The sequence below is a fragment of the Copidosoma floridanum genome, unplaced genomic scaffold (genome assembly GCF_036245765.1).
Source record: "Copidosoma floridanum isolate Cflo_tuat_1 unplaced genomic scaffold, Cflo_Japanese_pri ptg000001l, whole genome shotgun sequence".
Taxonomy (NCBI): Eukaryota; Metazoa; Arthropoda; class Insecta; order Hymenoptera; family Encyrtidae; genus Copidosoma; species Copidosoma floridanum.
In genome coordinates this window covers 26,296,106-26,310,640 of record NW_028321878.1, presented here as the reverse complement: position 1 = coordinate 26,310,640, position 14,535 = coordinate 26,296,106, and the positions used below count along the sequence as shown (strand labels likewise).

General features: G+C 33.3%; 1 protein-coding gene across 2 annotated transcripts in view; it reads right to left on the bottom strand.

Annotated features, from left to right (window-relative positions):
- The window catches only part of LOC106637237 (U6 snRNA-associated Sm-like protein LSm4), a 76,987-nt gene extending 62,996 nt beyond the window's left edge, over window positions 1–13,991 (bottom strand). Inside the window, exons 1-4 of one of the 2 annotated variants that reach the window (XM_014349951.2) lie at window positions 13,835–13,991; window positions 13,718–13,759; window positions 13,571–13,612; window positions 13,037–13,223 (exon numbers count right to left, since the gene is read on the bottom strand). In XM_014349951.2, coding sequence (XP_014205437.2) covers window positions 13,037–13,223; window positions 13,571–13,612; window positions 13,718–13,759; window positions 13,835–13,837 — 274 coding nt within the window. In that variant the 5' untranslated portion in view covers window positions 13,838–13,991. Of the gene's footprint in view, window positions 1–13,036; window positions 13,224–13,513; window positions 13,613–13,717; window positions 13,760–13,834 lie in introns of both variants that reach the window. The other variant, XM_014349950.2, reaches the window with a different exon arrangement.
- Window positions 13,992–14,535: the final 544 nt, after the last annotated feature.

The window sequence follows — 14,535 nt, the reverse complement described above, 5'->3', positions numbered from 1 at the left end:
ATCATGAAATATTAACAGTTTAACACGGTCTCTTATGAGAAAACAAGTTAGGTTTGCCTTTTAATTGAAATTAAGGTATATTCTAAATGTGTTGGAATAAAAAAAACGTTTTCATAAATACCTTGGTACAAAAGAAAGATGCTCGACAAAAAAAATCAAGCCTTGCCAGGCATTTTTCAAAAATATAAGCAGTTACAGTCGTACAGTTTCAAGTTTGTAGAGTACAAGAGGAGGTGCGCGGGAAAGGGGGCCCAGCTGCGCGGGCAGGGAGGACTTTCCGTTCTTCACCTCTCTGAATGATACTCCCAAACCTCCTTAAACTTTTTGAAAAAATTGAATTTTTCGAAGAAATCGTGTTTTTTTAAAAGCTCTGTATTTCATAGACGCTTGCATTTATATAAATCTAAACAGATAGATAAAAAATCAAAAAAATGAATTTTCTTCGAGAAAATGTTTTTTTTTTTTTGACACCAGTATGAAATAGCTGGTACTTTTTTTTGTAAATTTATAAAAAAAAAATTTTTATGCACGACCTTTTGGACCTGAAACAATTTTTTTTTTTTTTTTGGAAAAAATCTAGTGCCCTCATCTTTGCATGTTACGGGCTGAAATTTTCAGAGTTTTTAGTTTAATATGTGTACTTTTTATAAAAAAAATATTAGTACAAACAATTCACTCCCTATTATTTGGAAACTCAATGGCAAGCGAAGCATACTTGGAGCCCCTCCTTCGCTGGCAGTACCGATGTGTGGTTGGGAGGGGTGGGGGAGAAGACGCATTGGGGTCCTCGGCAACTCCACTTTTTGCTTCTGCTTCTTTCTCAACTGTGCAGTGTGGAGAGCACATCGTCCGGTCGGCGCAAGAAAGAGCCTTTTCCGAGGCAATGGCAAGAGAGAGCCTTTTCAAACTTATTGGCAAGAAAGAGCCTTTTCAAATTTTTGAACAAGCGAGAGCCTTTTCAAACTTAATGGCAAGAAAGAGCTTTTTCAAAAAAGTTTTTTTAACTTGATTTTAAATTGGTAATACGTGTAAATACACAAACCGCTTTTAACGTATTATGTATATTATTGACTTGATGTGCTTCTCGATTGATGAATTTATTATTAATTACTAAAGCGTCTCGGACCAATAAATCTAAGACTCAACGTGCGTCTTAAATATTAGGTAAATTAAATTACGTAGGTAATTATTTAAAAAACATCTTAAAACTCACGAAGCTACGCACTTTTTGGTAGATGAAAAGAAAATGTATAGAGGTAATCGTTATGAAAAGTATGTACAAAATATATTGACTAGCATGTCTATTTGTTTAAGCGCGAATAGCTACAGTATAACAAAGAAATAAAGAGATAAGATTAGAAGTATAAAATCTGAAGTCTAAGTAAGTATCTATACACAATAAATATGAAAGTGAAAGTTACATTTATTATAAATCTAGGTAATCGAACTATTAAATTAAGCGAGTTACACCCAAGCAAGTCAAATTAAACCACTAGTACTTTGACCGCCTATAAGTAATTCGTTACGCCATCAATAGCTTCGGATTTGTTTGAACGTGTACAGTGTAATATATTCGTGTCCATATTTCCAGTGATAAAATACGATAGAGTGTTAGTGATCTATTTAATATCATAATTTTTACCGCATTTACCGCAGTTGCCATTAAAGGAATGCTTAAAATTTTATTTATTATATTTCAGGAACAATGATAGTAATTATTCTAATTTAGAGCAAATAATGCTTTTTTTATTAATAATTCTTTTATAATTTTTATATAATTTAATTTACCTAATATTTAAGACGCACGTTGAGTCTTTGATTTATGGGTCCGAGGCGCTTTATTTATTAATAACAAGCTCATCGATCGAGAAGCACGTCAAGTCAATAATATACATAATACGTTAAAAGCGGTTTGTGTATCTATATGTATTACCAACTTAAAATCAAGTTAAAAAAACTTTTTTTTGAAAAGGCTCTTTCTTGCCATTAAGTTTGAAAAGGCTCTCTCTTGCCATTGCCTCGGAAAAGGCTCTTTCTTGCGCTGACCCGACGACATGGTCAGCAAGCCGTTAGTGTTTTGACTTTATTATTGTGTTCCGATTGTTGTTTTATTTCGAAGTTAAGGTACGTTGTAATCCTGTTTTTTGCTGCTACGATAACTTTTATTATTTGTTTACTATTTATTGTGGGTGCTTTATTTGTCATATTAAAAAAAATACGTCTTCTGCATGAGCTTAACCTTAAAAAATGTATTTTTCCTGAGCATATGTCAACTTTTAATCGCATTACTCAATGGGGGTCAAGTGTAGTACAATTTTATATCCTTCAGTAGTGTGTGACACATTTAACTGTGCTATTTGCTGTTTCCTGCAATAACATATGGCTCTTTTTATCATAGATTGCTTGAAGAAATGTCGGACAAGAGTAAAGAAGTAAAGGAGCTGCATCAGGCGGCAAACTCGAAGCAGGGGATGATGGCAGACACGGAGCACCTTGAGTTACGCGAGGCAGACAAGCCGGCGCAGCAAGTGCATACATGCCTTATCTGCGATCAATCCATGAAAGCTGAGCCGATAATTACGGTGAAGTCAAAAGCGCTGAACAAGCTGATTGATTCCAGTAAAAAGCGGAAGGACAAGAAGTTATAAAAGTTTAGACGGTTTACGTCTCTGATGCTGCATAAAAATTGTCAGGTACTGTACAATAGCGATAGGGATATTAAAACGGCCCAGAATCTTATCGATAACAAAAAAGCTATTCAACAAAAAGCTAATGATGCAGACCAATGTAGATGATAATGATGATGATGACGACGATGGTGATGATGATCAGATAGAAAGCGAAGCCGACCCTTCCGTACTCACTTCATACAGCGAAGACCGCACCAGCGATGAGGAGGGGGGGGCGGCCTGCGATTAAAAAACTGCGTATCAATGAAGTATCGTACACTTATAAATTAAATGACAATTTGTCATAAGTAATATTTCAAATAAAAATCAATTTAGGGAGCGAATTTTTTAGGGATTAAATAATAGGGAGCGAATTGTTTGTACTAATATTTTTTTATAAAAAGTACACATATTGAACTAAAAACTCTGAAAATTTCAGCCCTTAATATGCAAAGATGAAGGCACTAGATTTTTCCTGAAAAAAAAAATTATTTCAGCTCCAAAAGGTCGTGCATAAAAATTTTTTTTATAAATTTATTTAAAAAATACCAGCTATTCCATACTGATGTCAATAAAAAAAAAAATCATAGCTTCAAAGGAAATTCATTTTTTTAGATTTTTATTTTTCGACCGATTTTTTGCCAATTACCCAATACATTTAAAAAGCACGCGATAATAAACAACATAACTACAACATTTCAAGAAAATTTTGAGCTCAAAAAGGAGTATAAACATGCAAGCGTCTATGAGATACAGAGCTTTTAAAAAAACATAAGAGCTGCTCTTTTCCAAAGTTTCTTGAAAAAAATTTTTTTTTTTGCAAAGATATGGGCTTTTTACAAAACCGGTTTTTTTTATTTTCTACGCATTGCAAATTTATTGATTAATTTATTAACATCTCATTTGCATGGATCGATTCGTAATCGATAGTTCTACAACTTTTGTTTCAAACTTTTTTTAATTTGACGAGCCTGGAGAGAGAAAAGTGGAAAAACCGTGTTTGGCACACTTTGGGCCTGATTTACTGTGGGATTTAAGTGCGCCAATTGTTTGTATTTTAGTTTTTCGAATTCTACGGAAAATTTCTGATTTTTGAATCATTTTTGTTTACGATATCTCCTCTGAAGGGTCAAAATCCATAGACAGACTGCACTATAAAGTACTATGCCGCCTAAGTAAGGAAACTGAATTTCTTTATATGGTGAAAAATTTAATTCATTTTTTATAATCTCTCTCTCTCTCTCTAATATTGAGTAAATTTTTTAACAAAATACTTTTACTCTTGTAAATCAAAATAAAAATTATCCTATAATTTTATTACCGGAATTTTTTTTAAATAAAAAAAGTAAAAAAAATTTATAAGATACAAAATGCTTAGTTTTAACTGCAAGAATCAATATAGTTGTCAGTCTTAAGACGCGTAAAAATTTTTTTAAGATCTACTTTAGGCACTGATAAACTTAACACTTTATCATTATTGTGTACAGAAGCAGAATAAACGATGAAACTTGATTGTGATGAATTAATTAACGAATTCACTTCTCAGAAAAGTCGTAAAGGTGTTTTTGTAACTTTTAAGTATGTATATGCATTTACTTTATTTATTGAAGTAAAACTTTTTTAAGGCGCGCCTTATATAGGGAGTTCACCCGTAAAACGAGCGAGCGAGCAAGCGAATGCTGCCGTGCACGTAAGTATCTAAATATATTATACACCGCAGGCAAGGGATCTGTTTGTCTGTCTCTCTTTCTCTCTTTCCCTTCCTCTCGCATGCGCTAAAGTGGGCGTAGCCTAAATCAGCGCCGCTCAATCCAGTGCCACCACGAGCCACCGCTGGTACTTTACGAAAAAACAGTATTTTCAGAAACACTTTTAGGGTACTTACGAAAAAGTTAGAGATACAAAAATTGAACCAGTGTTAGATTAACATCTTATTCAGGGAACATATTTTGAAAAATGGCTCTATGTGGTCTAACAACTTTTTTAGAGCCGTTTTTCGAAAGGACCTTTTTTTAGTTTATTTGACGGTTTGCGAAAAGTTTGCATCCGATCGTCTTGAAAATTTGTAGGGTTGTTAAGAATCACAAAACCTATATGCAGTTTAAATTTGAAGTAAGAATATTAATTAGAACGCCAGTTACAAGCTACCGAAAAACAGGGAAAAATTGGCACTTTTTGGCAATTTATGAAAAACGGCACGTCCATTTTTACCATTTTTTTAGGCCATTTTCAGACATTCTTTTTTTGTCCGAAAGTGGTCACGTTTGTAATCGGGCTCAAGATCTATACGTAAATATTTTTTTGGGCCAGGTCTGAATTTTTACCAAACAGGGGTAGTTTTCATCTAGTTTGCCAACACTTTCGTGTGCGAACTGACATGCGTGCGTCAATCGCATTCCTCGCGCACTAGTATCGTCAGAGATAAGTAAGGAGATTGCCAGTGCCTATGTTAAAGAGTGTGCCGATGTTTCGGCGCTGATTTGAGCGCCAATCCATCGTGGCCAGTAGAGGAACTATGCACACGTTTTCTATTGGCTGGCAGCTTGTAGGCTCGGCTCGCGGGGAGAGCTGAGGGGAGATGAGATGAGTGAGGGAGACATAAGAATCCAAATGTATGCATCGGTGATGGAGAGAGAAGCTAAACCTATATGTATATGCATACAACGGGCTATATATCTATAGCTATAGTTGTACACTTATACGGAAAACAGCTGCACGTATTACTTTTCTCGCTTTTCCTCCCTGAAAGAAAAATAAGCTTTTTAAATTCAGTTGATCATTCGTTCAACTATAAAAACAAGAACATAATTGTCAGGTTATGAGCAATTTTTTTTTTTCATTTTTCAAAAAATGACAAGCTCAACGCAATTAAAATTTTATTTTGCTTTATTAATAAACGAGCGCCTTCATCCCAATAATCCAGTGCGCTCAACTGATCTTCACTTTTATAATAAGTGAAATTATTAAATAATAAATGAAGGCATTCACCACAACGACACAGTACGCCCAAATATTTTTTGTACTAAGAAATATTATGTACTTATATACTGAACGCCTTTACCCAAACGCCCCATTGCGCTGATATCTTTATTATTTAATTAATTTATATTTTTTTACCATTAATACATAGTTTAACGGCAATAATACGATAAAGCTTAAATTAAATCTCAAGCTTCGAAACTTTACGATAAACATATGTAACTTTTTGTCTTCTCTCACCCTATGCTTTGATAGCTCAGGTGGCTAGCGCATGGGCATGGAATTTAGTTTTGAAAGTTCCGGGTTCTAATCTCACTCGGAGCAAATTTTTTTTTTATCATTACAACAGTACTTTAAATTTTTCACACTTCTTTCTTATGATTACTTATGTATTTTGTTTTACCAGTGACCAAAAACATTTTTTTCAATTACTTTTTATGAAAAAGTAATTATAAAAAAAGAAGGTCATTACAGCTTTGTTTGTAGTAATACCTGTAATAGGTTATCATGAAAAAATGCGCGCTCTCTCTGTAGTTTTTCCGGGCTTGAGATCAGCACACTAAATATGCCCACATTACGCGCGCGTTTTCTTTTTTTTTTCAATGCTTGTTGAGTGCTCGGCGAATTTATTGAAAATACTACTCTAAGACCAATGAAATAATGAAAACTACTGATTAAGTAATACAACGAATTAGTAAAAACTGCGAATTTTTGTAACTCTTATAATTTTAAACTTTTTTTAAAAATTGTAAACAAAATACTTCTTTTTTCATTTATTGTACATAAAAAATGATCAATTAGTATGTATTAGAAAGTCATGTAAAAAAATTTTTTTGTTTTAGTTCCAAAGAATGTAGACTGTTTTTATATTGTAAATAAAATTTAGTAGACATTATTGTTATAATTATTATTATTATTTCTATTATTATTATTATTATTATTATCAGCTGTAATAAATTAAAATAAATTCTCGTTTTAAATGGGATACAAACGAGATAGAATGCGCTGCTGTGTGTGATAGGAGTGATGAATTTAAATTTCTGTTAAAATTTTGTTTACTACACGATATTTATTATTTTTATAATTATGTACATTATGCATCACTGAGAATTGTATTATATTTTTTAATTCAAGTCGTAAAATAATCGCTTAATGAAATAATTATAGTGCTTTTGGAAAACAATTCAACTTACAAATCAGTACTTTAAATTATGAGAGTCACAAAAATTCGCAGTTTTGACTATTTCGTTGTATTACTTAATCAGTAGTTTTTATCATTTAATTTGTCTTAGAGTAGTATTTTCAATATACTCGTCGTGCACATAATAGACATTGAAAAAAAAAAAAAAAAAACGCGCGCGTAATGTGGACACATTTAATGTAACGGTCTCAAGCCCAGAAAAACTACAGAGAGAGCGTGCATTTTTTCATAATAAACTATTACAGGTATTACCACAAACAAAGCTGTAATGACTTTCTTTTTTTATAATTACTTTTTCATAAAAAGTAATTGAAAAAAATTTTTTTGGTCACTGGTAAAACAAAATACATAAGTAATCATAAGAAAGAAGTGTGAAAAATTTAAAGTACTGTTGTAATGATAAAAAAAAAAATTTTCTCCGAGTGAGATTAGAACCCGGAACTTTCAAAACTAAATTCCATGCCCATGAGCTAGCCACTTGAGCTATCAAAGCATTGGGTGAGAGAAGACTAAAAGTTATATATGTTTATCGTAAAGTTTCCAAGGTTGAGATTTAATTCAAGCTTTATCGTATTATTGCCGCTAAACTATGTATTAATAGTGAAAAAATATAAATTAATTAAATAATAAAGATATTAGCGCAATCGGACGTTTGGGTGAAGGCGTTCAGTATATTAGTATATAATATTTCTTAGTACAAAAAATATTTGAGCGTACTTACTGTGTCGTTGTGGTGAATGCCTTCATTTATTATTCAATAATTTCACTTATCATAAAAGTGAAGAACAGTTGAGCGCACTGGATTATTGGGATAAAGGCGCTTGTTTATTAATAAAGCAAAATAATATTTTTATGGCGTTGAACTTGTCATTTTTTGAAATTTAAAAAAAATTGTTAATAACCTGACAATCATGTTTTTGTTTTTATAGTTGAACGAATGATCAATTGCATTTAAAAAGCTTATCTTACTTTCAGGGAGGATAAGCGAGAAAAGTAATACGCGCAGCTCTTTTCCGTATGAGTGTACAACTATAGCTATAGATATATAGCCCGTTGTATGCATATACACATACACGGAGGAATGTATATACCATAAAAACCCGTACTATACAATAGTACAACTCTTTTCTGTAGTCTATTATAATAAAATCAGATTTTAGTGCTGATGTAGTCTGTACTGGTAGTATAATTTAATGTACTACGTTCAGTCGAACTATATCTTATCCTCAGTACTACAAAATCCGAAGAGTGGTACGGATTTTTTCTGTACCAGCATAAGATCTGACTCGGCCATACGAAAGCAGAACTCCCGCATGTACCATGTATAGATATATGTACATTTATGTACATACGCATGCGTATACGCGCGTGCGCTAAAAGCTAGTGGTGTGTAATTCAGTATATTTGGTATACTGAAATACATTTAGTTAAAAACTTATCGGAGTAAAGCAGATATTATAATTATGTCAATATAATAATTAATAGGTCACCAATGATCATCACAATCCATCTTTCTTGCACTTGATCATCAGTTAACCAAGTTAGATGGTGTGGCAGCAGCTGTTTTTCTATATAGATATACAATGTGAATATACAATTTTCAATTATACATATATACAATGCACTGCGCGCGCCGCGCATTGTAAAAAGACATGCACGAAATATCAAGACTCAAGGCCTAAGGTTAAAGCACCAGTACGTGAACACTTTTTCCATAAAGTCTTTGTTTTCTCATTTTTATTGAATTTCTGATTTGCATAACAACAAAACAGTCATTGCGCCAGTAAGTTTATATTTTTTCCTGTAAAAAAAAAAACAAAAAAGTTTTTCTAGGTCATGTGTACAATTAATAAATTAATTTTGAAGTTTTTTACCAATGACCCAGTAGATGAACAGCCTGTTCAGGTATTGGTACCGATACGTATTTTTGACCGAGTACTTGAACATCCCATGTTAATTAAATGGGAGAGAGGTTATGTTAGCTGCCTTCTACTGATTTCTATTTTTATTATGTATTGCAAATAACCAAATCGAAAAATTTCTTTCTAATTTCATTGGTAACATATTATGAAAACCATAACGACTGGCTTGACATACTATTATTATTGATTAACAGTGATTTCAATCGTTTTTATGTGTTCGAGTACTGGGCATAGGTAAAACCTAATGGTACCAGTACCTGAACAGTCTCACAAGCCACCTCATACAAGTTGCACGAATAAATAATTTTTTTCTCGTTGAGTATAAAGACTTACGGAAATATAAATTTTGTTTTATCTAAAGAACGATCAAAGGATATCAGGAAAATTTTTTTTTTTATCCACTTAAATTGAAAATAGTTTATTTAAGATGTTCAATCTACTGGTGCAATTTTAGGAAGTGTTCACGTACTGGTGCTTTTACCTTACGCAATCAAATTGACATAAGGTGCACAGTGCACAGTGCACAAGAATAACATTGGTTGGTATACCTATATACATAATGCACAGCGCGTTGTGCTTCACGTTTCTAGATATATAGATATACCAACCAATGTTATTCTTGTGCACTGTGCACTGTGCACCTTATGTAAATTTGACTGCGATAGGCCTTTTAAGGTGGCTCATCACGATGGTGCCGTATCAAGCAGGGGCACCGGGGGGGCTTTTCTATAAATTATAAATTTACTGAATATAAACCAATAAAAAGACAGTTAGTGGTTTGTGCCATGTCTTATTCATGATTTATGAGCAAAAAAATGCGAAAAAATTCCGTAATTGAAAAAAGTTACTATTGATAGGGTATCGAAAAAGCTGCGTACGTCCCTATCCAAGCAGACGAACTCGCGCGTGTGCCTCAGCTCCAGCACCTGTCAACTTTCTTATACTTGTTTTGTGTGTATTTTTTTACCAGTAAATATTAAATTAATGCTTGTAAAAAATGAATGCTAATTACAATATCAGGCGAACGAGAGGAAAAATTTTTTACAAACAGAAAACACAGAATCACTTCATAACGCTGTGGAAGATGTGCGAGTTCTCAGAAATTTGTTAGTTAAATTAGGAATAAGTGATGATATTATAAGGGAAAAGTCTTAAAGTATTTCTTATATTTTGAAACAGAAAAACGAAGAAGCAGCTGTTTCTTTGAATAAAGCGTCTTTACTAGAGTACAAAAATAATATTTCGAATGGGATGATGCTGAAAATGGCTAAGGCGCAAGTAAATAAATCTATTTTAAAGGAAGTATTTACGAAAAGTGGAGAAAAAGGACTAAGGCTTTTTCTAAGCGAGAATGTTGGAGAAAAGCCACGGGTGACTACTAACACAAAAGTATTAGACAAAATAAGCCAAATATTTGTTTGTAATGAAAAGTAAAGGATATTTTATTTGATTGGAATTTATATTATTTATGGCGTTATTGCTATGTTGTCATCAAATGAACAATTATTATAAAAGTTTTATATTCAACTATTTTTTATTCAACCTATTTATTTAAATTATTGTTATTTAATATTTTTACGCAAAGTTTTTGCAATAATATGCGTTCAAAACCGAGCATGACATTCCAGTTTTAGATGTAAACAATATTTTTACAATTTTTTTGCCCACATTCTTATATATGACATTTAAATCTCCCGGGCTAGCACCAAGAATCAAAATTGAGGTTATCCTGCGGTTAGAACTTTCAAGACCTTATATCTTTTTGTTTTTACCGGTAATCTTGGACTTTCGCGATTTTGTTAGAAAGAGGATTATTTAAACTACTTGCTCTCAGTTTCTGGAGACTGTGGCCCGACTTTTAGCCTACGAAATCTAACACTTTCGGTGAAAAAATCAGACTGCTCCATAAGACCAATGCTAAAATTTCAAACTTTCAATATGATTATTTTTCGATTTAGGCCGGCAACATGCCCTAAAATTTTAACTGTACATCCGTTTAGTCATATTTTAACATAAATTTCAATTTGGGTGCAATGGCTCGACTTTCAAAAATGTGATGAGCCACCTTAAGCTGGCGTACTAAGTATAAAATCGACTCATCAGCTGTTTTTAATATAATCTAGGACAGTCTTAAAATATATGTGACTAGTTGTATGAAATAAGGGGCTAGTATGTTATTTTTTCATCCTCATCGTTTCAGTTACAACTTTATATATAGTATGTACATTCCTCCGTGTAGATTTAGCTTCTCCTCTCTCCATCACCGGTGCACACATTTGGATTCTCATGTCTCCCTCACTCATCTCATCTCCCCTCAGGTCTCCCCACGAGCCGAGCCCACAAGCCGCCAGCCAATAGAAAACGTGTGCATAGTTCCTCTGCTGGCCACGATGGATTGGCGCTCAAATCAGCGCCGAAACATCGGCACACTCTTTAAGGGGGCTCCTTCGCGAAAGTCCCCAAACAGAGATATATTATTTCTTGTAAATAAAAGTCTACTGAATTTAATGGTGGTCTATATTATATTTCGAATGGGTCAAAATTTTGAGGAATCCGAGCTCAAAGTTGTAACTATTAGCACGTGTTCCTATGGGGCAGCGTGAAAAACAATTTGTTTTCGTTTATAATAAACCTAAATTAAAAGTCCCAGCAGACTGAATATATACGTTTTGTAGATGAAGTCTTCCTCTGTAATATGCTGTATTAAAAATTGTGGATAAAGGACCATTTTAGCGAGATATTTGTGATGGAAATAAATAAGTAGTGTCCGGGAGGTCAGGAGGTCACGTGGGTAGCAGACGTACTTGTTCACGACATATATATACCATATACCTATATATTACATCGCTATACTACACCAACACAGGTGGTCTGGTCTGGTGGTGGACCCTCGTATGTACTAGACTGGTCAAAACAATAATTAATTTTTCGTACAAAGTAAAACTGCACACATAAATATCATTTTTCCCACTTCATACGTTATTGAAACTATCATAATGATTTTCAGACACATTTGTTTATTGAAAAACAAAACTTTATTTTTTGTATGTCTTTGACCTCAGCAGTAGTCGTAGGAGCCCCCTTAACAATATTTAACATAGGCACTGGCAATCTCCCTACTTATCTCTGGTATCGTAATGTACTATTGCAAAGCAGTTGCAAACGTAACTAATGATTCTACTGTAATAGATATTTTTTTCGAATCGAAATCAGCTAGCTGCTAAGTAGCGGAGTTCGCAGAGCCTGGAAAGGTTGAGTCTAGAAAAATGTTGATTGAAGCATTTTGAGATTCACGCATGTCATTTTCGATATTCTAACGACTTTCAGCCCATATTTATTGGTAAAACTGTAGAATAGGGTTAAAAAGACTAAATTAAGCCAAAATGTTTGAGGCATACCGACAAAAACCATTTTTTTTCGAGATTCGAAAATGCGAATGTACTTACGAATCAGAAATAATTAGTTGCACGGTCGCCAAGGCATTGTCTGCTTTCTTGAACTTACCTTGTCAAGCACCCGTGTGACTTGAATATTAAATATATGTAATCAAATCTATAGCTGCAAAAACGTATTTTACTTACTCTACTGTTTACTGAACCAAGTCATATACAACGATAAATAATTAATTGAACACATTCAAAAAAAATATTTTCAGTAAGATTATTAAAAAGTTATATGTTAACAAGTTGGAGCAGCTCTTCCTTATCTACCTTCGTTAAATAAAGACGTTCGACTTAGCCAACTCGGATGTGACTGGTCTTTAGAGTCTTTGTATATTTCAATTCAACTGAGAAGTGTAATATCCAAGAAAGTTTTACAAAAAGAAAAGATTAGGATAAAAACCCCAAAAAATTTCCATACTTTACCATGGGCACAAATTGCAACTGCTGGTTTGCGCCCTTGTAGTCACTTTAAACTCATGAGAAGAAAAGTTTTATGCACTCTCTGGGGGCAAAATAATTTTCTGCCCTTGGGCCCCAAGCAATTTACTTGATTCACAATATACCCATGAATACAAAATTGCACTCAGCACTGATAGTAAGAAAAACAATATACGCAACTCGGGCAACAAAATTCAACTATCGCGCCATTTGGACTGTAATTATTGTAATTTTTTGTTACTCTAGTAATGTAATGCACCACTTTTCTGATAGAAAAATATTATGCCTCTTTAGCTACGATGAAATATGTAACTTTCTATAAATGACATTAAATTTTCAAAGACAGAGCATTAATTTTGATGAATACAAACAATAAGTACAAACCTCGGCCACTCCCTCGACTACCTCTTTGACTTTGTCCTCCTCTATGTCCTCTCATTTCCCCTCGGACTCTTGATTTCATCTGTACATCTTCTTTAACCATATCAATCACTTCATCTGGTATTCTTAAGTACTTTATTGTACTTCCACGTATGTAACATTCTGGCATCCTCCAAAACTTATCACCATCCTAAAATTAAGTGCAAAAAGACTAGTCACATGAAACTTCAGATCCAAAATTTTATATTGTTATGGAATAAGCTAAGAAAATCTAATAGAAGGATAAATACCACTCAAAAGAACAGACTTGTATATATAAGTTTGACAAATTTTAGAACATGTAATTCAACTTGATTGACCATAAAAAGCATTTGCATCAAAAATGATAAACTTTCATTCAGAAAATCTCTTTCTTACAATATGGCCATAGTTTTTCACTAATAACAGGATTCTATCACAAAAGTTAACTGAATAATTTACCTTAGAAGTACAAATAACTTCTCGAAGGTTGATGTTCATCCAATTGTCTACACTTACCAAGTGACCATTATAAGTTTCTCCATTTTTCAATTCAACCAGCTGTAATGGATATTGAACGAAATAATTGCTGTTGCAAATGGCATAAGAATAATATTAAACTGTGACACAAAAAATGAAAGACTAAAAGACTTGAAGATGACTCACCATTGGATGATTTTGAGCCGTACGCAATAAGGATAGAGGAAGCTAAAAAAAAAAATTAAGAAATTGAAAAAACTTACGTATTAAGAGGTAAGGTAATTAAAATGAGGAATTGTAAACCATTTCTCCTAAGATGAATTAGATTTCACAAATCTATATGATGGTTAATTGACAATGATATCCTAATCCTTTTTATAAAAATCCAATAAATGTATTTGAAATTCTATCATAAAGGGTTCTGCTGAAGTAGCAATAGATATATAACTAATGTAAGACTGCTCGTTCTTATGTACAGCCACGGTCCATATTGCCTACATAGACGACTCGCTTAAGCTCTGAGTTAGAAATTTGTTGTTCAAGCGGGCGTTTTAGGTTTTTTAACGTATGTTTATGCGCTTATTACGGGAAAAATAATAAAAAAAATTTTAAATTAATGGATCAATGTGAAAATCGTGTCTGAAGTTTATTTCGCTTATATCTCTTTAACAGTAGCAGAAACGACAAAAATAAAAACACCAGCGTGTAGGGCGAAAAATTTCCTATCGATTTGATGTATTATGCATGTTCGAACAAGTGCGAAATTATGCTAAAAAAATTAATTAAGCATTTTCTACACTTGCTGTAAGAGTGAGTGCGAAGGAGAGAGCGGCAGCCACTATACGAGGCCTACGACCTACGACTCCTACGAGTCATACACCCCCTCTATGCTCTACTACATGCGTGCGTTGTATTCGCTGTTTCGCTACGTGCACACACAGTAAAAAATGACTTTAGTGGATTTACTATTCCTCTAGTAAAAATTCCTTCGTTCCGCGATGTAA